The sequence below is a fragment of the Lichenostomus cassidix genome, chromosome 2 (genome assembly GCF_008360975.1).
Source record: "Lichenostomus cassidix isolate B80296 chromosome 2, HeHo_3.0, whole genome shotgun sequence".
NCBI classification, from domain to species: domain Eukaryota; kingdom Metazoa; phylum Chordata; class Aves; order Passeriformes; family Meliphagidae; genus Lichenostomus; species Lichenostomus cassidix.
Window position 1 is genome coordinate 100,544,300 of NC_139482.1, and position 23,928 is coordinate 100,568,227.

The 23,928-nt window shown below is 42.2% G+C and overlaps 1 protein-coding gene across 1 annotated transcript; it reads right to left on the bottom strand.

Annotated features, from left to right (window-relative positions):
* Window positions 1-1,399: 1,399 nt before the first annotated feature.
* TWSG1 (twisted gastrulation BMP signaling modulator 1) lies at window positions 1,400-23,819 on the bottom strand. Its single transcript, XM_085052556.1, has 5 exons — window positions 23,683-23,819; window positions 21,544-21,709; window positions 14,953-15,052; window positions 11,107-11,373; window positions 1,400-3,887 (listed from the first exon to the last, which is right to left on the bottom strand). Exons 2-5 carry the CDS (start codon window positions 21,664-21,666, stop codon window positions 3,706-3,708), a joined length of 672 nt encoding a protein of 223 aa, XP_084908682.1. The 5' UTR covers window positions 21,667-21,709; window positions 23,683-23,819; the 3' UTR covers window positions 1,400-3,705.
* Between the last annotated feature and the right edge of the window lie 109 nt (window positions 23,820-23,928).

Here is a 23,928-nt window from a genome sequence, read left to right on the forward strand (position 1 = left end):
CCACCCCCTGCCCTGGGCAGGAACACCTTCCCCTGGATCAGGTTGCTCAAAGCCAAATAATTCCAAGTTCTCTGCAGTAGGAAGAAAATTTATAAATACTTAAGCAATGAAAAGGGTATGAGAAAACTCGAGCCTTGGCCACCCTTACAAATCCTAGGTGGATTTGTCTGAATCATTTGCTCTGTTCCTTGCAGTATTTTGTATCTAAGTATGCTTTCCCATGTGAGTAGCACAAATTTTAATGATGTACTGGTGATTTGGTGAAAGATGTCATGCTAAGGGAATGTGTCAGATCTTGGTACAGGTGTTTGCCAAGCCCAACAGACATTAGGATCTAACAGGAAAATGTTAGGTTCTTATTTGGCTGTGCTCTGCAGGTACCTCATCACCACAATCTGTCCTCTCTTCTCATTTATCTCCTCCCAGGTGATGGGTCTCCATGCTGTGCCCCTGAAGGTGTAATGCCAGCCACAGGAGAGAGCACCACACATCACAGGGCTGGAGAGACCGGAGTGTATCAGTGTTGTGTGGGTCTGTGTGTCACTGTGCCTTCAACAGCAAACTTCAAGTCCTGCCAGCCAGCAGGATGAGTGGCTTGGGAATCAGGTATCAGAATAGCCACAGTTTTGGGAGGAACACTGGAGTGACCATAGTTACATTATTAAAGATGCAAGCAGGTGTTCTTATATTTATTTTTTAGGACTAAATGTGAAATCCATTAAGCGTACTAAAAGCAAACCAGGAACCTTAAGAAGTGACAGGAAAGCAATGTCATGTTATGACCTTTGTACTCAAGTGTCTGTAAGAAAAAAAAAAAACCAAAAAAACCCCAACAAACCAAATCCAAACCCCAAAGCAACTAAACAAAAACCTCCTTTACTTTTAGAGAAAGAATAACAAAAGGCACTTAACCCCTTTTCAGCCAGAACCCCAACATGCTAGGGGTTGTATAATTTCTTACTCTGAATTCCCTCTTTACTTCCCTTCATGTTCAGTGATTTACAATTTTATCCCAAAGGACAGTGATAAAAGTGGCCGATGCTTTACCTGGAGAACATCCCTAACTAAAAGAAGTTTTAAAAACATGTTACTGTGTAGGTGACCATTTACTAGTATCCAGATGTAGGGTGAAATAAGAGACCCCAAAATAAATTATGATTTTTCCTGCAAAATGAATAAGACTAAACAACTTTCTAAAATTGTTAGATTTTTCAGAAAGAGCATTCTGAGTATGAATCATTTATGTACAGAAAAAAACTTAGAAGCTACACTTTAAGGTATGGAAAAAAAATTGGAGAGTTAATTCTCTGTATTATACCATCTATCTAAATCAGTAACTTTTGTAATATGCTTCCTGGTAGTGTTTCGCTGAGAAACTCTTGAGAAAGAAAACACAAGATCCAGTAATGTCTTTTTATTAAAATACCTCTTAAAACACTCATTGTCATAAAATACATTGGGTGTTGCTGCATGACATTTGTGAACACACAACATTTTCAGCAAACTCTAGACAGCATCAGGAATTACAAAAAGTAAGGCAAGCCCCAGAAGGTGTGCACTACCTTCTCTCAGGCCACTCCACACACCTGTGTTTACATTTTTATGCCATTCCCCACAGCATTTCCTGGACACCTGTTAGGCTGCTCCCCCCATCCCTCCTGCTCCCCTTGATTTGACCTCACAGTGAAATTCTGAGGATGTAAATAGAGACCATATCACAGATCCATGGGGCAGCAGGTGCCTGGCCAGAAACATCAGCCCTGTTTCTCCCCCAGGAAGATTCTGAGCTACCCTCATATTTCCAATAAGTTAAGACTGCAAAAATCTGAAGCATGCTAATGACCTCCTGCTTGCTGATTGCTACACATCTCCTGTCTCAGTCAGGAACATTGATACATCAACCTCCAGCTACAGTCACAGCTACCCTAACATATTCTTCCTCTCCATTCATTTTAAGAAATTCTAGCAGAAGAAAATATAACATGAGTTGTAAAATACAAGAAGAACAACTCCTCCATGATAAGCTAAGTTTTTCTATTCTTGTCTATGATCTCTTATCACATAATTGCAAGTTTAAAGTATGAAGACATTCCATTATCCACTAGTTCAAAACAATAAACATTCATCTTTCAAGTATATCTTTATAGCTGGAAAAGACATTGAAAAGTGTAACATTATTTAATACGAGTAGATTTTTTATTATTATCATAATTATTATTATTCCATCTTATTGGAAGAACTGTATCATGAGAAAAAAAACTTATGAAAACATTCAGGCAAATTTTTCAACAAAATAAATGTAAAATGACTGCTTTCATTTGTACATGGTACAGATAGACAGATTTAACTAGAAAACAGTGTAATTGCCCTAGACTGAGGTTAATGAGAGAAAAATGAACCGTCAAATTCCTTTTTGTGTTTGCATATTCATATATGCATTAAAAAAATTCAAGGAGTTAAAACCTACATTATTATAAATACCAAAAGCTGATCATTAACTACTCATACACTTTATTCTTGTACTTAGTACCATTATCAGTGGAGCCCTTAAATGGGTATAGTAACTGCTATGTAACTATCAACATATAAAAATTCTGAATTAAAAAAATGGATAATGTTCTAAACTCAGAACATTTTAACTTTGCCTTTGCAGACACATATTCCTTTCTCCATTGACAAAAATTCATGGGGGAAAAAGATAAATCAATAATAATAATAATAATGTTTTGGAATAAATATCCACAGGAAATTACTAAATGGGAGCATGCTTGCTGCCAGCTGCCCAGCTGGTAGACCTGTAGCACTTGCTTGTTCATTTAATTCTTTATTCTTTTAGTCATTAAATCCTTTCATGTTTCCTTTACTGGACTGAATGTTCAGGGAGTAACAACCCTAGAGAACAGTGCAAAAAGTGGGAGATGCAACTGCACTTAGCAGCTTTATTTTGGGATCTAAGAGAAGACTGAAAAGATTATTTTGTTTAACACATAAATTATGCATCACAGGCCCCAACAAACTTACCGAGAGCAGGGCAAATGAAGCTTGGAAGAAAAGTGTTCCATACATAGTGTTTTGTTGGGCAGCCCTTCTAAGAAGTTAGGATTTTATCCATGACAGCCCATGCTTTGAACTCAAAGAGAAAGCATGAATTTTTATTTTTCGCCAAATACTATTTTCACAATAAAAAGCTAAGCTCAAAAACTGGAAGGTAATAAAGTTAAAAAACAAAACCAGAAACCAAATCCCAAAAACCCAGCCACTAAACAACATCCACCCTCCCTCCAACCTAGCAGCCATTCATTCATTTGTTGAATTTAGCTAATGGAAATCTCATTACCACATTCTAAAAGTTTCCCTACTCTAAACTACAAGATAGAGTACTATGTTCTGAAAACCAGTATAGTCAATACTTTGAAATCAAAGGAAAACAATCAGAACAGCAGTGATGAGCATGACTGTACCATTTGAGCAGAAATAAACAAAAATAAGTTTAAAACATAGTGTTTAAACATCTACTAGTTAGCCTTGCCTACATGAATTAAAAAAAAAAAAAAGTTTTCAGATTTTATACATCCTTTTTTCAACCGGGTACATTTAATTGCAACCAGCAGGCACTCCACCAAAACTCAGTATTTGCAATCCCAGTCTCTTTAACTGAGAGAGATTACTTTGGCCTCAGTATTGCTACATTACAGTTTTCCTGCTTCAGAACATGCAGTTCATACATTTGACAGTTTTACTGCCGTAGTCGATGCATTCTGGCCCAATGCACTCACAGCAGGCGTTGTGAAACCATCGGTATTTGGAAGCTCCCATGGACTCGCAAGAGATCTTGCACTGATGTATTGACATGCAGTCATCAAAATACACCACAGTACACATGTGTTCTAAACCAAGAGGGGGAAAAATCTGGTTTAAACAGTCTTAAAATGTTTTTAAAAGTTAGTTAAAATTAATTAAATGCGTGGCTTTAGAAGTATGATTGCAAACCAACAGGACTATGAGGCATAAGGAAAAAAGGTGACAGTGAAAGCAGAGAGGCAAGGCAGAGAGACAAGGTAACATGTATCAACTTCAAAATTTCAGCATCTACAACTCAACCTGCTATCTGATCTTCTGGATTAATTTACTTCTATAGTCACAGGCAACAATATTTTTGAGTTTTGTCCCCCAGTTATGAGAGATACCCTCCAAAGTGTAAGGATGAGTTATACCAAAATTACAAGCAGGAATGTGTCCTCTGAAGGTAATATGCTACCACAAAAAACTTCAGGTTTAGAGAAGTCGTTTTAAAAAAACATCAAACCCTACTTATTTGGATGTAAATGTTTCTTTCTCCCCCACCAAACTCCACAGTAATCTTCAACCAGATTAAATCACAGACCTAGAGAATTCTGTTTTTATTAGCACGAAATTGCACACGGTTTTCTTCTTTTTTTTAACAACACCACCAGTTTTACTACTAATCTTAAGAAGTGCCTTCTGCCTCAGTGTTGACTTCATGCTTCCAACACCCATCAAATTACTTGAAATGCCATGAAGTTTGGTGTTGCAATATCAAAATGGAGCTAAGACATTCACCACAACTATAAAATAAAACCATCCCCCCTTCAGTCCACTTCCAATTCTCCAAGATGACAGATTCCACCATCCTTCTTCTATACTGACCAGGTGATTATACCATAAAACTTTGTTCATCCTCTAAAGGACTGTGATGACATAACATTTACCTGGATCACAACTTGGCACACTTTGGGGAAAGCACAACTAGTAGCTGTCTGCAAACATGAATGTCTCACTCACGCACATCAGACTGACTTGTGAGCAGGAGATGTCAAAGGGCTTACTAGCCTATTACTACTCATGATGCACCTAGGAGAAACCCACTGATCTACATTCTAATGTGGATTAGAAAGAAGTAATCCAAATTTAAATAGTAAATAAAGACAGTGGGTTTGGTTTGGATTTTTTTAATGACCAATTTTGACCACTGTCAAATTATTTTGCTGCTATCAAAAGAGCTTCAAGAAGGTCAGAGGATGTGCTGCCAGCCCACTGAAAGCAACAGAGTATTCACTGCCTTGGTCAGGCTCCAAACTGATGTGCATGTCTTGCAGACACCATATAGAGTGCAAGAGGCAATCTTGGGGATGAAAGGCAGACCCAGAGCTGAAGTAGTTTCTGCTCCCAGAAAAGCTGTGCTGCAAGTAAAGCTGCAAGTTGTCCAGAAAATCTTGCAGTAACTGAAGTACTTCTGGGAACGTCAACAAAGTCTACTGCAGCTGTGTAAGTCCTGTCCCATTCTTGGCACTTCTATTTCTATAAGCCCTTATAATATATCCTGAGGCACAGCAACCAGAGAAATAGAGTTCTCAGAGAACAAAACCCCTCCCTGAAAACAGCTCACTACAACTTCAACAAAGACAACTCAACTACAGCTTCAGTAAGGACATTCGATTCACAGAGAAGAGGAAAGAGCTTAACAGAAGTGTATGCTATGGTACTATGTGCAAAGAGTGATAGGGGCACACCTTTTCAGCTTAGACAAAGCTGAAAACTAGTAGGGAGATGCAGCCACCACAGCCTCAAAGGCAAGAAGACATCCAGAGACCAGACAGCAGCTCCAACTTTTATGGGGAATGCACAAGGACTTGGCAACATTTCATCACCAGTGACAAAAAGCTCAGATTGCCATGGTCCCAAGGAGGACCACACACCATCCATTCCTAGAAGGCCCAGATATTCCCAGGCATCTGTTCTCTCCTCTCAGGAAATTTTCAGTGGAAGGGTAAGCATGAGAAAGTAGAAGCAAGCCTCCAGGCAGTATTCCTCATGTCCCATCAGTCATCTGAATCAGTGCTGGGGTTCAAGCACAAGAACCTTACAGAAGCCTCTGTTGCACGTTACTCATATTCTTTATGTCCTTTTGCTTAATCTCTATTCACTCCTTTGATACTTTTTTAGTAGTTTTCTACTGGAGTGTGACTACATTAAGTTTGACCTTAAATTCCATACGTAATCTGAGACGGTGTCAGCTGGAGGCACAAAGCCTCTCCTCCAGAACAGGCAATCCTGGCTAATCTAGAAAGATTTCTTCCTGCAAAATCACCTTGTGGGATGCCATCTCCACCTGACTGACCTAGTCTCTTGATACGCCTGAGAAGGCAAAATGATTCATGGCTGTCTCCAGATTGGAATGAAAGAGCTCTTTAAAGGAAGTAACCATCCAAAGCATTGTCAGAAGCACTCATTGCTCTCTGTTGATCACTGCAGTCCAACTTGCAACACACAAAGGAAAGCCTAGGTAGGTCAGGGAAGCTTGGCAGGAAAGCTGTGCACACTCTTGAGGTGTGCTAACTGCTCCCAGCACTTGCAGGCTGTCTTCATACCAGAGAATATCCAGTCGTTTCTGTGTAAGGAGACAGCTGTGCTCACCTGTGAAGTTTATTTCCACCTGCACACAAGTCAAGAGGATTAGGTTCTCAAGAACCAGTACAAAAATGCTGTGAAGGGGAGAGAGAAAACTCTGTGTGGCAGGCCAGAGCCAGCAATAGATCCTTCTGGTTCCTAGCAGCTCTTGTAAGCAGCTGGAGGACATGCTCCACGTATATGCTACAAAATTGTTTCTGAAGTCTTGCTCACTGAGAGACTCACCAGGTCTGAACAAGTCAGATTGGCCAGGGTGCACTTTGTTTATCACAGGGCACTCCTAGTCCCCTCCTCAGCAGTGCCCCTGTGCTCATGTAGAGACTAAATTACTGAAAGCAGCAGAGTTCTTCCCCTCAAGCACTAAATGCTGCTCTATAGGCTGCAGAGAGTTACACAGGGGAAAAAATACATACCTACAGGCTCAGCTGGGATGCAGGAGAGTATTTAAACTGATTCACAAACCTAATTACAGAGTCATCACTTGGCTCCCTCAGTGTAGATAAAAACAATATGACTTAGTGCAGTTAACAGCTTTCTCATTTGCATTTTGCCAATTTTCACACACTAAGGACCACAGACTGCAGGGAGGGAGAAGGATGCAGCAGCAAACATTTTTTTCCGGAATATTAGTTTCTCACCTTTTACCCCATCAAAATTCATACTCAGTGAAGGTTGTGTAGGAGAAACAACAACCAAGTCTAAATTAAAAATAAACAAAAGAAACTACCAGGCTCTGCTATAAAACTGTCTGTATTGGTGTAATACAGAGGAATTTAGCAACTCAGAGAACCTTTCTAGTTAATTTGCTCTATGTAACCTTTGAAGTTAAATGTGCTATGTAACATCAGCTCTCTGCTGGCCAGTTTATTGGTAGCTCTAAAAGTTCTTAAAACTTAAATCCAGCAGTCATACCATCTTATCACAGAATGGCCTGGGTTGGAAGGAACCTTACATATCATCTAGTTCCAGTCACTCTTCTGTTGGCAGGGACACCTTGCACTAAAAAAAAAAGACATCTAGTGCAGTAGCAGGAAGAGGGGAAAGCCATAACACAGAGATTAACCTGCAACTGAGTATGAGCAATCAATTGAGATAATCTACTACTTTTGGACAAGTCAATTTTATGTCAATCAGAATTTATAAAAAGAAACATTTGAGAAGAAATCTTCCTAGACTACCTACAGAGGTAGATGCCTCTTCACTGGATTTCTAGCTCTCCTCTCCCTGTTGCACTGGAGGGGAGCAGAATCGCAGAGCAGGCACCATCCCCTGTGTCACCAAGCAGTGTAAGTCAGACACCCTTAACTACAACACAGATTTTGTTTTATCAATTGCCAAAATTTATCTAGTTATGCTCTCCCTCTCGCCAACATCCTGTCATCATCTGAAACAACTAAGCTTATTTAAACATCTGAACTCAACAGTTCAGAGCTCTGAGGGTATCAGCTAAAAGCAAAGCAAAGAGAATGAAGTACAAATGTAGCTCTAAATTAATAACCATCACAATCCTCTCTGAAGTAGAGGCTCAAGTGCCAGAACAACTGATACAAAGAACTACAGCAGCTCCAGCAGTGCATGTATAACTTTGGCAGCTAAAACATTACAAGTCAGTTCACTGGAGGAAAAAGGGAAAACACCCATTAGGAATATAACGGGGAAGTTCAAGGTCTGGCGGCTGGGTTCAGAGTAGGCTGGGGCGAGAAAGGAATGCTTTATATCCCACCACACCCCACCTCCTCCCAGATCCACAGCTGCCCTCCCGGGGCCGGTGGCTCCACGCCACTCAGGCACAAAGCTCGTGGTTCCCGTGGCTGGTGCTGCTTTTCCTGGCACTCACCCAGAACTGCATCAAGCAAGTCTGGCACCCTGGGCCAGCTTAATGGCCATCCCTGCAAGAATGCACAGTAAAACTAAAATCAGCTGTGTTACACTATGTGACAAGGGGTATTTGTAAGCAGAGCCTTTCCAAATTTTGGAATGTATTCCAGAAGACAGCACAGGGACTCCTGTCTCCCTACAAAATCTACCTCTCATTAGCCCCTCTCCCTTTACAGGCCATGCCAGCACATCATGTTGGAGGGAAGCATGCAAGGAGCCACAGAAGAAACACAAAATGGAGGAGGCACAGCACCCTAAAGAAAACATAAGGCATCTGTGTTCCTGCTCACAGGAATATTCTTTCAAATCCCTGATCATCACAGCCCTGAAGACACCTGCTTAGCAAGTCATCTTAAGGACATCTCCATTTGCAAGACCTACCCCCAAGCCTAGCAGCATTTTTGGGGAGAAGGAAAGGGTAAAGAGATGGTCTGTTTCTGCCACTGCAGGCTATGCTTGTGCTTACTGCCACTGAGCACACACGGACACATTCACAGACCCTTCCTGTCTTTTAGTGGTTGTTCTAACACTTGCCAGTGTGTGAAACCAGTGACCTGATTGTGTGACTGAACTTTGCACGTGCAGAAGCCATCAGGTTCCAGGAACCTCCTCGGCTCCCTCACTGTGCCCATGCTCACAAGGCTCTTCAGCTGCTGATCTACTACTCCTCTATGTTTTGATTATGGCTTCCCCAACGAACTCAGCAACACAGTATTAAAAACAATGCTACCTCGTGGCTCACACAACATTCAGCACAATTCCCCAGTAGTCCTGCTTCCACCAAAATAAACATCAACTGGCCGAGGCCAGCTGCTAATTCTTCTTTCCACTTCCTCTGTTCTCAATGCTTAAATCATCGATGTTTTTATAAGCAAAAATTTAATATGGCTTTTGTGGAAGCAGAGCACTACAAAGTTATCTACGTTGTGACCACGAAAAGAGACTCTTCAGCAGGCTTACATATTTAGATACTTAAAAGTATAGGATGTGGAAAGTCATTTTCTATCTTTTCCAGTGCTTCACTGGTCACTAAGATGGAGAAGACATAGCCAACGATTACAAGAAGAGCTCATAAATTGACATATATTTCTGTTTTAAGTGTCTGCTGAGGCCTGAAAGCCAGTGGCATTTGGTAACTATTTCCAAATATAACTGTTGTTTTTGGACTGTCATCATTCCAGTAAGAGCTCTCTCAACCTAATCTCTAATACGTTCCTAGCAAATGAAGGAGACTTTTGACTAAGAAAATATTGCAATGTTATGTATTTGTCTGTGTTGTTGAACTCAAAACTGCTCCACACCCTTGAGATGCAATTCAAATTCCAAGTTTCATCCAAAACTATCATTAGTCCATCCTGTTGGTACGGTAGTAAAGGACTGTCAAGGAACAGTCATCTGGGTTGCAGTACCTAAGTACAGTGGGATATATTCAAGGCTGTACTAAACATAATTCTTTTCCCCTGAGTTTAATTTATAACTGTAAGTACTCTAGTCTTTGCACACAGGGCTTTTTGTGGCTTTCTATTTTACATGGCTTTGTACATTATTCTCGCAACGGCAAGCAAGCATTTTTATAACATCAAAGACATATGAATGAGATGCTTTCTGACCATCTGGTTTCCTAGTTCTGGAATTAATTTATTTTTCTAACATGCCTTAGCCAAAGGAAATTAGAAAAGTTGCCATTACGGTTCCATTTAATCAACAGCAGTCCTACTCAGAAACACAAATAGGTCAATGGTTCACCCTGGTATGGAAAAGCAGCATGTCCATCAATTAGGGTATCTTTTATTGATAAGATAAAAGGGCCATCACAACAGCAACATATGGGGTTACAAATATTTAAAGTGTGTGTTGGGAAGGAAGCAAAGCATTAATTGCACTAATAAAACAAATCAGATGCTCTTTTTTCCCTATTAAGCAGCAATTTCACTATGAACTCTTTATGAGATTCTTTAAAGTCTGACGTAATGATTTGCAGGGAAAAGTGTTTCAGGTTTAGTATGGAAACCAAGAAACAGAGAGTATTTTTCTTACGCCACTGTCAACACTACCTCAGGCTTCTCATCTTCCCCTGACCCAGCCACAGCAAATAATATTCTGAAGTCTGTCCTATAAACTGAAGGTAAGAATATAAAAAACTTCATATGAAATAATAGGAATGAATCTGTAAGTTGAACCCGTACCACCAAGCTGCTTATTTTGAAGACAGTCTGTCACATACCCTTCCTTCATCAATCTTTCTAATCTTGCTTAGGTTTACTATTAATCCTGGATTTCATACAAAACATCCTTCTAAAGATTATGAATTATGCCAGCTCAGACGAAAGAAATAAACAATTGTTCCACATATAAGTGCTTATGGCATGTGGCTTTGTCAGACCTCTGAAGCCATGTTTCAGTTGCTTACCTCTGCACTGATACATGCTTTGGATTCAGTTTCTGGTCTGTCCTGTCTCCTAAGCTACAGGTAACAGTTTCTAGGTCAGAGAACATACCGTGCCAGCACACATGAAATAACATGAACAAACTGCTTCATGCCACAGGAGTAATTATAGAGAGAAACTCACGTGGTTCAGTGTCTCCTAAGATCATCAGTCATTTTAACACCATCTTCTATGTTCCTCAACACTTTTGCCTCACTCCTTCTGTTATGTCAGGCTCAAAATTAGGCTGAACCTTTCACACATTCTTACGGGAAAAGAAGAAGTGAGCACAGAGAAGCATAGGATATGCACCAAGAAGGCTCCTGGAAGAGACAAGAGGAAATCCTAGGGATTTAGACACTACAGTCATTACCTTTATCACTAGAGTAAGGTGTGTGGACATTGTTGTTTGGAACAGACACGTTCTGATGCTGTGGCTGGTTCACTGTTTCTAAAAAGGAGACGAGGTTCTCGTGGTGTGACAGTTCTTCTGCCACAGGGAAGGAAACAATATTCCAGTTCAGCTGAGTATCCCCTTCTGTCAGTGCCCGGAAAAGGGAAGGAATTGGTTCATGCAACTCCTCGACAGTGCTCTTGGATGTTGGAGGTGTGTCACTGTAATTGCGAGGATTACACATACCTGCAGAGAAATGAAACAATAAATCACACAGAACTCCCTAAGCTCTTCTTGAGACAGGCTGGAATATTTAGAGAATTAAAATTGCCTCTTTTTTTGCAGAACAGAACAGAACAGAAGTCCTTCATATCTATCCCACTCTTAGGCCAACAGGAGAAGTGCTATCAAATACAGCAGGATGACCTTTCCATAACTGCAGGTTTCAGATCACTCAGACCTCCACAAAACACACCTGTGACTCGTGAAAAGAAAAACCTCATCTAAACAGCACTTTGCTTCCCTTTTAGTGTTAGCATTACAGCTTAGAAAATGGAGGGTTCAGTAGAAGCTTTGTTGTCCCTGGGAGAATAGACAAAGCCCAGTATAATCAATAGTAGCAAAAACGTGGAATGCAAGGTTAGGACTGAAAGAAGGGAATATCTTGACAAGTCTGAGGTACATGAAACTTTTGATCACAATTCAAGTATTCCAGCTCATCTGCTGCAGCAGAGCACTAGATCTTTTTAGTCATCTGCCAGAGATGCAAAGATTGCTATCAGGAGGGAGCATGAGTCTGAATTACTTTACTTGTGTAGAGACAGCCAAGATGAACTTCATTTTGCTGCTTAGCTGGAGGGGTCACTGCAGGCAAAATACTCATTTCTAGGTTACCTCTTCCTTATTTTTCAACGTCTGCTGCAGTATCTTTTTTGAAACCTTGTAATCTTTTTTCACTTTGCCAATTCCTACAAAATGTTTTTATGATATGCAATGCCCATGCCAGTTTTTCATTAACCATTTAAACACTAACATTTATTACTAGCAGCAAAACTGAAGGGTATCTAAACTTAATCCAAGCATGGAAACCACCAAGATTAAAAAGAAACTTTGTATCTGCACAGGTATTTAAAACTCAGGAGTCGTAAAACACAGTTAGAAATTACCTGTCAAAAGACAGGCAAATCCGTTTTCCTCATGTACATCTGGATATGATTTTGGGCTGTTTCACAGACACAGTTTTAGACAGCTACAGCTGCAAAGCACACCAACTCTTCAAGAATAAAAGTGATATGGGACATGAATGTTCAAAGTCTACCTGCCTCACACAACCAGAGAAGTATCTCCTGCCCTGTAGATCCACTAAGACTCCAGCTTTAGAAATAATTGTGTTTAACTAGAGCCTTATACAAACCCATAATCTTCTCAACCTAAGTAGATGGATTTCCATAATGAACAAAGCAGAGGGAAGTTTGTCCATGATGATTAGCATGGGACCTAGCAAATCTTAAGCAAGTGGTTAGCATTACTAGCATTTGGAAATAGGAACACCCCAAGACAGTCTGCTCCTGTAAAAGGGTGAGCCAAGTACAAAGTAGGAAAAAAAAAAGTCTTTTCCAAACAACATCAGGTCACACTAAAAAATAATTTCACTTACTGAAACTTCCTACTGTAAATTATTGTTTTTCTACTCCTATCAACTGGGTTTGTTCTTCACGGACCTTCCTGGAGTTACTGCTTTAATAAAAAATTTCTATCCCTGCCCTACAACCTTTTAATAAGCACTAATATTAACCACACTTTAACAAGCACTATATTAACCATACAATTGTAATAAAGGATGCCCACAACAAATACAGTTAGGAAGTTATCAAACCAGGTAAGAGTTTTGTACAGATACATTGAGGGATGTATGCTTTAGTTGATGTCATTGTAATAATCTTGTGAAACAGATACCAGTGGGCCTTTCTAGGCCTGGCAGACCAGACCTCTTCCAAGTTGGATTCAGAAAATAAATTTCACTGATAAGAAACAGACACAGGGGAAAAAAATAACTTAAAGATTGTTTATCAAAATCCTACAGAATGTGTACAAGTTTGTGTGCATATCAATACAGTATGAAAATATTACAGTAAGATGGTACCAAAAAACCATTGCTCACAGTTTAATGGGTAAATGCTCATTAACAAAGATTCTTCACTCCTACTGTTTTTAAAAGCACTTGAATTATAATAATATTTTTATATAGTAAATATTATAAAATAGCAGATTTGGTTAAAACTAAAATAAAGAAGTTTTAACTTATGAGCAACCTGTAAGGATCAAATGTGTTTACTGTTTTGAAATGGATGAGAAGATGCAGAAATGGGTAATCAAATTGATGGAAGCAGACAAACCTTCATACAAGGGACTAGAAGAGCTTAACTCAGAGGGAAAGAGGGACGTGTTGCTGTTCTCCCTCCTTCAGCAAGTTTCTCCCTGTCAGAGAAGGGAGAGAACATCCACACAAAACATGGGGATATAAGTGAGCACCAAGACAGTTAGTGGTGGAGGGCAGGAGATAATTCCTGACCTCAGGGCAGACATGATCTGAAAGACACAAAAATTTATCTGCTTTTACATTAGACATGATCAGCTTATAAAGAAACTTAAATATCAGCACAGGAGTCAGCAAAGAACTGCCTCTAGGAAGTCAGGTATGGCATGCATTCCTGTTTCCTCATTTGAATAAGGCTACAGCAAGGATGATCCTCTACTGAAGAGAAGAAGAATAGGACAATGCCATAGAATCCAAAAAGGTCTGAGGCAGCCAAAGGACCATCAGGAAATGTTTTAGTTTACTCAGTACTAGGAAACTGAACCTGAAACTTTGTTAACTCCTCTCCTGGAAGACACTATGGGAAAGAGCAACAGAACAGTGAGTCACCTGCAGATTTATAAAAAGAAGCTTGTGTGTGGATTTCACAATCCCAAGAGGTAGTTTCTACCTCTCCCTAGACATCAGTACACTATGCCTTGCCTTCTACAGCAGATGATGGTTCTAAACTAGGGAAATAACCTGCACTGAAAATGGGAATTTTGACACTAATCATCTTCATGAATTCAGAGAAAACTGACCTAGAAAAGCTAAGAGCAGGTACAACACTCAAGATGCATTCCTTTAATGGAATTTTTGGATGGCAGCACAGGCAAACTTACAATAACTACAGGAGGATGAAGCTTATTTAAAACAAGAGACAGAACTAGAATGCAACCTCCTTAAGCAGGGACAGCATTCACTTGCAAAGATCTGGGCACTCTGAACACTACCTGTTAGCAGCAACGTGTTCTTGTTAAGACTCATCTAGTCCTAGGTAAGACCTTGTCTGCTTCTTTTTTACCCTTCACAAAGAGCTCTTTTTGCAAATAAAAGTGAAAACACTGGGCCATGCATATTTACTAGCAATCCCAACTCAGTCCTGGAGGTGTCCCAGTGCTGTACCTGTCAATGCACCCTTTACTGGTAGAAACCTTCACACAGCATCTGTCCCCATGAAGAAGGTGCTGTGGAGTATCTTCAAGATGACAATTCAAAAAGTAGATTTGTGTTCAAGAGACAAAATTCATAGCTATGATGACATTTAACAAGCAATACCTGGACTACTGCCATCCCCAGCTCCACAGAGCAAACAGCCTTCAGATGTTTGGGTCTCCACAGTAATGCATTCTGTACCCACACAATGAGCTGTAAGATGCTTAAGATACTGATTCTGTCCCTGTGTTTTACTTCTATTTTAAGACTGCGAGCTCAGCATGTGGCAGGATCTCCTGAAAATGCAAACTTACCAACACAGTCACAGCACTCATCCCAAAGTGTGCCCAGGCAGAGCATACACTCCTTACAGCAGGAACAGTTCCCTTCCCCAGGGCGGCACTGACACAGCTCCTGAAATCAACAGACACTCATTACACTGCAGCAATCCCAGATGTAAAATAACTACACAGCAGAATGATTTTTCCTCAAGCTACAACTCAAATTAGAGCATTAAAAAAGCTTAGTACACTAACACAGTGAGTAAACGGTGAGGCTCCAGCCAAAGAACCGATACAAGTTTACAAAAGGATCTTTTGCAAGTTTGCCTTTTTTTTTTTCTTAAAGGTGACATTCTGAAGACAAATCTGAAGTCAGCATTTCAAAGACAAAAAGTCCTATTCATGGGAAAGGTGTGTGCACTTCTGTGCATGGCTAAATCTACAACTTCTTTGAATGTTTTTCCGATCACAACAGGAAATTCAAAGGATGTTTCTTTATATATAAATAGTGAGTGAACATTATAATTTAGCTAAAAAAGAAAGCTACCATAAGCCACATGTGCCTACTCAAGACACGCATGATGTCCACCATCACACCTATCCCTGGATTCTAAGAGGAACTTACCCAGTTAAGTTGTCTGACCACAGGATTTTCTTCATCTCCAAATGCTTGTTACAGATTGTTCTCTGTTTGCAATATTAGTGCCCAGATTTCCCTCCCCCTGCCCCTCCCTCCCAGGTCTTGATGATTCAATTTGCTATTACAAAAACAACCCTATACTTTGTTTCTCCAAATTGACACCTTGGGATACCTCCAAGACTTCTAGAGCCTCTAGAAAGTGAAATTACATAGACACACATTTTTCTTTAACCATGAATAACCTAAAAAGGTGGAAAAGGTGTGGAAGCATAAATATTTCTCTTTGTACTACCTAAAACCAAAGGCACTGGTTTAACAGTCCTGCTGGAAACACACACTTGAAGACCTCAAAGCATGGAAAAAGACTCCAGGGATGAAGAAAATCTAAAAACCAGGCGGTCTCCTTCCCTCTAGCTCAAATCCATACTAGTAATTCCGGTTTGGCCAAGAGACTGTGGCTACATGACAATAATTCACAGCCTTGAATTACATCATAGCGCAAAACACAGACAAGCCAAGAAGTCCCTTTGGTTGTCCTGTCTAAGAATTTGGTTTTGATGACGTCTGTCTAACTATCACATTACACTCAACTGGGGAGAAAACTAAATCCCGTTACTGGAAACACTGACCATGGGATCCTTCCATCCCTGGCTTTACTGGAAGGGCTATTGGCAAATCTCTGCTACACAGCAGGCCAGGGAGAAGGTTATGCCCAACCCCACTCTTTGATCCTGTTCTCCAGAAACACAGGAGGAACACACTGCATGGAGAGGAAAGAGGAGCAGGAGGGTGGTTTGGTTTGAAATTCTCCTATCCTGGAGTCACCACCCATGGCTCCACCTCAGCTGTGTCAGGGACACCTCTCCTTAGAGGCACCAATGTCATCAGCAAAGTGAGGTCACAGTTCATTGTGACTTGTTTGCCCCACTCACTGATCGAGAGTGAATCCTGCTCCACACGCATTTCTGCAATATGCAGCCCTGGTAAGTACTGAATTTTTACTTACAGAGTGGAAAACTACCAAGATTTATTGCTTTTTCATCCTCAAAATTTATGAGTGGCACCTATCACTGTTTCCACATAAAAGATGTTTCCAAGTAAAAGATGGAAAACAGGCTGATTAACAAAATATATACATTTTTCCACAAGAGGAGACACCACAAATTTAGAAAGATGATTTATGTGAATGAATGATGCTTTTCCAAAATATTTATCTTACCATTTGATAAACAGATTTTGTCAGCCTTTAGAATAAAATGCCTGAATAAAACAACTTTTAAAATAACCAAAATTACTGTTATTTTGGCCAGAAAATAATATTAATACATGTTAGCATTAAAAATATCCAATTTATTCTTCAACAGTAAAACCAGGCAAAAAACTTTTACTTTTTAAAGACAGCAACAAGCCAGCATATGGGAGGAGGCAATTCTCACTAAACTATTAAATGTTATGCATGAATAGAAGCCAGAAAATTCACTAAACTCAAATTGTTTCAGTTTTATGGAAGAGTATTCTCAGAGAATTAAATGTAACCTTATATTTTGCACTTGCAACATGTTAACAAAAAATTCAGTTTAGCTTCTATGTACGTAAGCACTGACTTGGGGGCAGCATCATTACACATCAGTGTTGTAACAAGTTTGTTTTTATCAGAAGGGCTTATGAGCAATATAATTTTTAAGGGTGGTGTGTGGGGTGGGTTGTTTCTTTTGTTTTGTTTTGTTTTTGTTGTTGTTGTTTTGGATTGGTTTTTAAAAAAATTTATTTTTATTATTTCTTTATTTTAAACTTGGAGTGAGAGGAAGGAAGAAAGAACAACCTAATTAGTTAGTCTTCCGCCACTTCAGGGCAATAACTGTATGTTTTTCCATATATCTGTTTGCACATCCATGGTTTCCTTAACCAGTTTTGAGCCCTCCTGCCTGACTCATCCACACTGGATACTGGTACAGGATACAGCTTTTTAAAAGAATGCTTTCATGAGATGTGGGTGAAGCAAGGCAGAATGAGGAATGTTCCTTGTTGATAGCTGGGGGTGGTGAGGAGTCAGTGGAAGAAAATATTACTCATAAGTCGACTTGGCAACTTCCCAAGCTGAACTACTGAAGGTGCATTGGAGAATGTATTTTGCTAGGCAAGAAATAAGCCTCACAGTTTAAAAATACAGTATTAAGTAGGAAGTAGGCATGTTTGTACAATAAAGATCCTCCTGCTCCAGAGAGCAAATGAAAATTTTTAGGAGATGTTTAACACCTGCATTTTTTCCAAAGCCTTCTTGAAATCCCAGAAAGCATTTTCTTGGTTCAGGGAGAAGCAGGACCTGAAGGCATTGGAAATATCTCTGCAAACTAGAAGGAGGAGTGAAAGAAAGAGAGCTTTTTTCCTAGAACAGTATAATAACAGAAAATCTCCTGGAAGCAAACCAAACAGAACTGTTTTGTTAACCCAACTGGGTTACGTACTGCAGATACAACATGCACACTGAAAGTAATTTTTAGATGCTGAAGCCCTGAAGTTAAGGAGTGGCATTTATTTCATACCACAGGGCTAAAAAGTCTTGGAAATCTTTTCAAGCTGACAAGTTTGTACACAAGATTAACAGAAGGCAAAGAAGACAGATGAAAAGAGATTTTAATTGGAATAGAACCACACCAGCTGAGATGGCTGCAGGTTTGAAGAGTTCAGGAGAGAAAATCCTTTTTTCTCCACAAAACAGCCATAAATCCATGCCTGAATTATAACACCATTTGTTTCCTGCACAGCAGCAGTTTAAAGCACTGTTGCAGATGAGACAGCAAAGCTCAGCTTCCAGCCCAACATGGACATTCCACCCCAGCCCAACCCCTGCCAGGAGCTCTGCACCACAAGAGCAACCTGGGACTCGCCTGAAACCCACTTGCTATGAACAATTGTGGGAACGTCTCATCCTAGAGGTTTCTGCCTTCAAGGATTTCCTCCATGTTGCAAGGACACAATATACCCCTCCCCTCCACCCAGCGAGCACAACTGGCCTTTTCATCTCCTCCACACATGGAAACATCAGAACAACCCACGCCTCCAAGTCAACAACAGATGTGCTGCAATAAACACTGCAACACACGTGGCATGCACGCCCAGGGCTCCCCCAGCCCACCTGGAGAGCATGGCAGCAGACAGTCCTGGACTCCAATGCCCCAGACCCAGGCAGTGGAAAGGAAGGAAGGAGCTAAGGCCAGAGCCTTCAAGGGAACTAATTATGTGGACTCACTCCCTATGCTCCCAAGCCTTACCCACAACTCCCTCAAAAACTACAGGAAGCCACAAAGTTTCTTCGTGAAGGCTGAGCTTATGCAGAGAGATGCCTCAAGCTGTTTTCTTACAGGCCTTTGCTTATGAAAGAAAGAGAAACACCAATGGAGCTAGAGCCTGGGATGCAAAGCAAAAGCTGAATCCATGCAAGTTGTTGATTTCATGCACTGTTCTGGATCTAACAAAATAAATATTTGTGTAGGGACCACCCTTAAGCAGAGCAGCTCCTAAGGAGTGGCAGTAATGACTGTACTGACTTCCAGCCATGCTGGCAAAAATATTTATGTTAACAATATGCTTTTTGAGAGAGCAGGTTTCTTGCCTCTCTGTCTCCAGGACAGGCCAGCCTCGCTTTCTGCACACAGATGCAGATGACAAACATTCACAATCTGCTTCCTCCCTCAGTTGTCTCTGAGTGACATTATCTTGGTTTCAAGATGTGGATTTTGCTGAACTTGAACAGCAATAAAAGTCGGTGAGGGAAAAATATCATGCGATAATCAAGCAACCTCCCTAAAGACAGTATTTTATTTTTAAGTTCAGATTTCTATAGACAAGTTTAGAGAGTAAAAAAAGTACATGGATATACTCTACTTGCATATCTATCCAGGAAATAACATGCACTTTACATACCAGTGCAGTGCTTCTGCCACAACTGAAGCATTGAAGTTTTAAAACAAACAAAAAAAGCCAAGAGGAAAGATGACAATTGCTTTAAGTCAAAGCTTTAGGATACTTCATATCCACAAACAGACTAGTCTGACCTGATCTGTTCTTCTATAAAGAATGAATACTGACTGGTAAGTCAGGCCTGTGTGCAGGAAGACAGCAGCCAGTCAGTGGAAATGAACAGCGTAATTCCCTGGCAACTGCACACAACTCACACAGCCTGGGCTACTTTAGGGTCTCAGAGAATTGCACATGATTTTGATGCTAAGGAAATGCTTTAAAAAGGGACTCCACATCACCTGCACAAAGTAAGAGAGAGCACACCTACCACAAGTAAAGCAGTTCAGTGGTCTCTCCGCATGCACAGGGCTGTGTTGCTACAGAATGCCAACATAATCCAAAGAAAGCACAGTTGTGTGCACCATTTCCCTGCACTGCTGAACCTCAGCCATTTAATGCCAGCTGAGTAAGGACTCCAGCAGCATTAACTCCACCTCTTCTGGGTTATGCACTATTCAGACTAGCTCATAAAAATAAAGTTTAAATGCTTGCTGTCTCAAGCTTGACTCGATAAAAGATCATTACTCATGGAGAAGATGTCTGTTCTTTTATGGAGGGTGGATTCAATCAGTGGCCCCAGAAAGGGAGACACATCTTCCCTGTCCTCCCCTTTGCTTACAGAAAAACAAGCAGCAGATCAACAGCTTCCAGGACTGAAATCCAGCACCTGGACCAACAGCTTTCTCCTGAATCAACAAATCTGTACCACTGGATTTACTATTTAAGTGCTATGTAAATCCAATGTCATGATTAGCACGTTACTTCTTACAGGTTCCTATCTTAGAGCTGATTTTAAAAATTGCAAGAGAAGGGTCTTATAAGTGCCTCATTTTGTCACAGTGCACAATGTCCAACATGCCAGCAAAACCACTGGAGTTCTGTTTGAAAAGGTAAAAATCAGAAGCCTCATTCTTGCTCCTGTATTTAACAACTCCACAGACTGTGGTGAGGATGGAAGAAGCAGCAATTTCGTTTTTTTTTTTTACTTTTAAAGCAATGGCAGCGCAGAAGCCAGAAAGAAGATGGTTCAGCCTACAGTCAGTCTTCGTTCCACAGGACGGATTTGTGAAACTGGCAAGTATTTTTATTTGTAACCCAGGCAAATTTTAAACGGAAGTCAATGAAATGAAGTAAACATGGAAATGCTTGAGGCCACTTCTGCGTCTCTCTTCAGGCTGTGACCATGCATTTACAATAAGCACACTCGCACGTTACTGCCATATGACATTTGTACTCTGATATTGCATTTCCAATCTACAAAGAGGCAGTAGAAAACAGTTGCTTTTAAAGAAGCTGCAGCTGACCACATGAAACCCCCTATTTTGTGTCTGGAGTCAAGAAGCATGCTCTATGCACCATTAGTAAAAAATACTTGGTAGCTACCAGAACTGCTCACCATTTTGCTAGAAAAGACCTTTTTGTTCTGATGCACACCACACCTCTTAACTCCTGCTCTAAGAAGAGCTACCTGGTCTTACTCTGTTTCTTTGACTGCACAGACATGCAGTGAGTCAAAAACAGCATCTGAATTTAAGATCCATTTCCTACCAGTTCAGCTCATAAGTATTTCGTTCGGCTTGGTTTTTAGGCATCTTTTAATTCACTGTACAAACCTGATGTTATGGAGAGCATCAGGCATCAACTCCTGCCCCTGCGCTTGAGATTTAAGGAACTGGACAAATTGCAAGTTAAGGGAAACATTTCAGACAGACATAATCCTTGGCTTGAAAAAGTTTCAATTAAAAAAAAAGGAACATGTCCATAGAAACACTCACTTGGTATCCTCTATCTATAAAACGGTTGTTAATCTGCATTTATATGGGTAGGAGACCAAACCCACCTCTTTAAAGAGACACTACTTAACATAAAATACCATTTATTTGTATCCCCGGACCTTTTCAAGATGCAGCTTCAGGACTGTTTCACGAGCACTCAAAAGCAGAGGAAGGACACACAACTCGTACCTGTATCAGGCATTTACTGACGTCGCTGGCACAGAGAGCTTTGTTGCAGCCTGTTGATGATGGGATCCACAGCAGGAACAGAAGGACAATGACTGAGGGTGCCGTGATGTACTGTGACCTCATGTTTCCCACAGGCAAGCAATTTTCACAAGTACTTCAACCAGCACTGAAATAAAAACCAGCCACTGAAAAGGCTATTGGAACACAAAGTCTATTCCAGTCCTCTTTTGCATTTCCTTCAATAAATATGAATAGGGGTACTTAACAATAAACCCAACCCCTCTTCCCCTAGCTAACTTGTTTATACAAAGCTTCCTGCTACTGCACCTTTGGATAAAACTGCAATAAACTTGAGGTGAGCAATCTCAAGATTGCAGTATCAGATATGATACTCTATAGGCAGCAATGACAAAAAAATGCCTCAGATGAGAACACCCGCCAAAGAAAACCCAATTTTGCAGATGCCAAAGTAGAGAGATGAGTTTTGTGCAGTATCTCCTCAGGCTAAGGTACACACAGGTCTGCGGGACCAAGGCCATACAGCAACCTTTTACAAGGTAAGTTGCCCCTGTCATCTTTAATGTAGTTGTTTTCACACCAACACTTAGATGTTACACTGGCTTCCAACTCAATCACAAAGTTGTAAACTTTTTAAAAAAGAAAATGGACACCACCAGTAGCAAAAAAAAGTACCAGACACTTTGACCAACGAAACTTCCAAGAGCCAAGCAAGTGTCTGAGGTCAACCAGAGATGACGAGCATCTGCTACTTCAAACAGAGCAACTGGGTTTGTTCAAAGCATTCCACCTTTTTCCCTTTGTGAAAACCCAGCCTGTTGGCAGGTGGTATTTGTGACAAATATATCACGATTAGCAGAGTGCCACTGAGTTTTTACTTATGCTTTGCATATGAATCCGGCCAAAAAGAGGACCTATTGCACCAGGCACAGTACCAATATATAATAAAAGGCAGCCCATGTTTGGGCAAGCTTACAGTGAGCCTGTATTGTTCTCCTAAGAGAGAAAGAATGCTAATGGAGCATTGGATCGCTTTCTTTTGGTATCTAGAAATGTTTTTCTGTTTTATGAACTACGAAACCCAACACCCTCAATGAGCAAAAAAGTGGGAAATACATAAAGAAGGCACGATCTGGACATTGAAAGTCTGCGTCCGATTAGTCCTTCTGACAATGGTTATTAAATGCCTCTGAATCTGGCTGTGCTGGGCACAGCGCCATGAGTACCAAGCGGGGCTGGGGAGACCCCCCTGCAAGTCCCGGGGGCACGCACGGAGAACACGGGATCTTTTCCCTCAGCTGGGGGGCAGCGCTTTCCCTCCCTGCTATCCGGAGCCAAGAACGCTTCCTTCCAGCAGCCACAGCTGCCTGCCCGGACCCGGCGGGTGTCGCATCCCGGGCGCGGGAGCCGAGGCGAGCACGCTGCCGGGCGAGGGAGGGGAGCGATGCAGGCGTGCTCCGCACGGCACGGCACAGCGCGGGGCTGCGTTACATAAAGGGTCCCGCGGAGCGCGGCCGGAGCCATGCCGCTTCTACCCCGAGGATGCACTCCGGGGTCCGGGTGCCCCTTCTCCAGCCTCCCCCCGCCGCTCCAGCTCTTATTCACCGACCGCTGCTTTCCCGACGGACTTTTATCCGGCGTGGCGTCCCCCCGGAGCAGGACCCCCGCCCGCCGCCCCTCCTCTCCCGCAGCCCACCCCGGCGGCACCGGCTCGGCACCGGCTCAGCATCGCTTCCCCGCTCCGCCGGGATCGCACCCGGGCCGCGAAAGACCCCCAAAAAGCCCTCCGGCCGATCGCCCCGCCGCGGCTCCCGAGAGGCCCGGGCCCCAAAGATGGCACTGCCAGGGGCCGGGAGGCCGGTGACAGGGAGGGAGATGTGGGAGAACAACCCCCCTGCCCAAGTGGCCCGGGGCAGGCGGGGCCCCGCACGGGGAGCGGGTCTCCTCCTCCTCCTCCTTCTCCGGCAGGCACGCAGGCAGCGGGGCGGCTGCGCCGAGCCGCACCGAAACTTTCCTGCCACAAAGAAGCAGCCGCGGCTCCGCCGCCTTCTCCGCCTCCTCCTCCCCGGCCGCCGGCTCCATCCCTGCGCGCCCCGCGCCCACTCCCCCGGCTGCGCTCACCGGGCGGCCCCGGGCCGGGCACCCCGCGCTCCGCAGGCGGCTCTCGCTGCTCCGGAGGCGGCGACGGCGGCGGCAGCAACCCCGCGCCTCGTCCCACTGCTCCCCCCTCGGCCGCAGGCAGCGCGGAGGCGGCGGCCTCGCATCATCGCCCCGCCTCGGGGCACCGTCAGGCGCCGGGACCCTCCCCCCGGGACCCTCCGCCCCGGCGGGCGGCGGCTGCGCGGAGCCGGGCGGCAGACAAGGAGG

Coding starts and splice junctions, on each gene's coding strand:
- TWSG1 (XM_085052556.1), bottom strand. CDS start 21,666: ATGAGGTCACAGTACATCACGGCACCCTCAGTCATTGTCCTTCTGTTC. Junction 11,374..14,952: donor TGAGTGCTGTGACTGTGTTG/GTAAGTTTGCAT, acceptor ATTTCTCTGCAG/GTATGTGTAATCCTCGCAAT. Junction 3,888..11,106: donor ACCTTACTCTAGTGATAAAG/GTAATGACTGTA, acceptor CTCTTGGTTTAG/AACACATGTGTACTGTGGTG.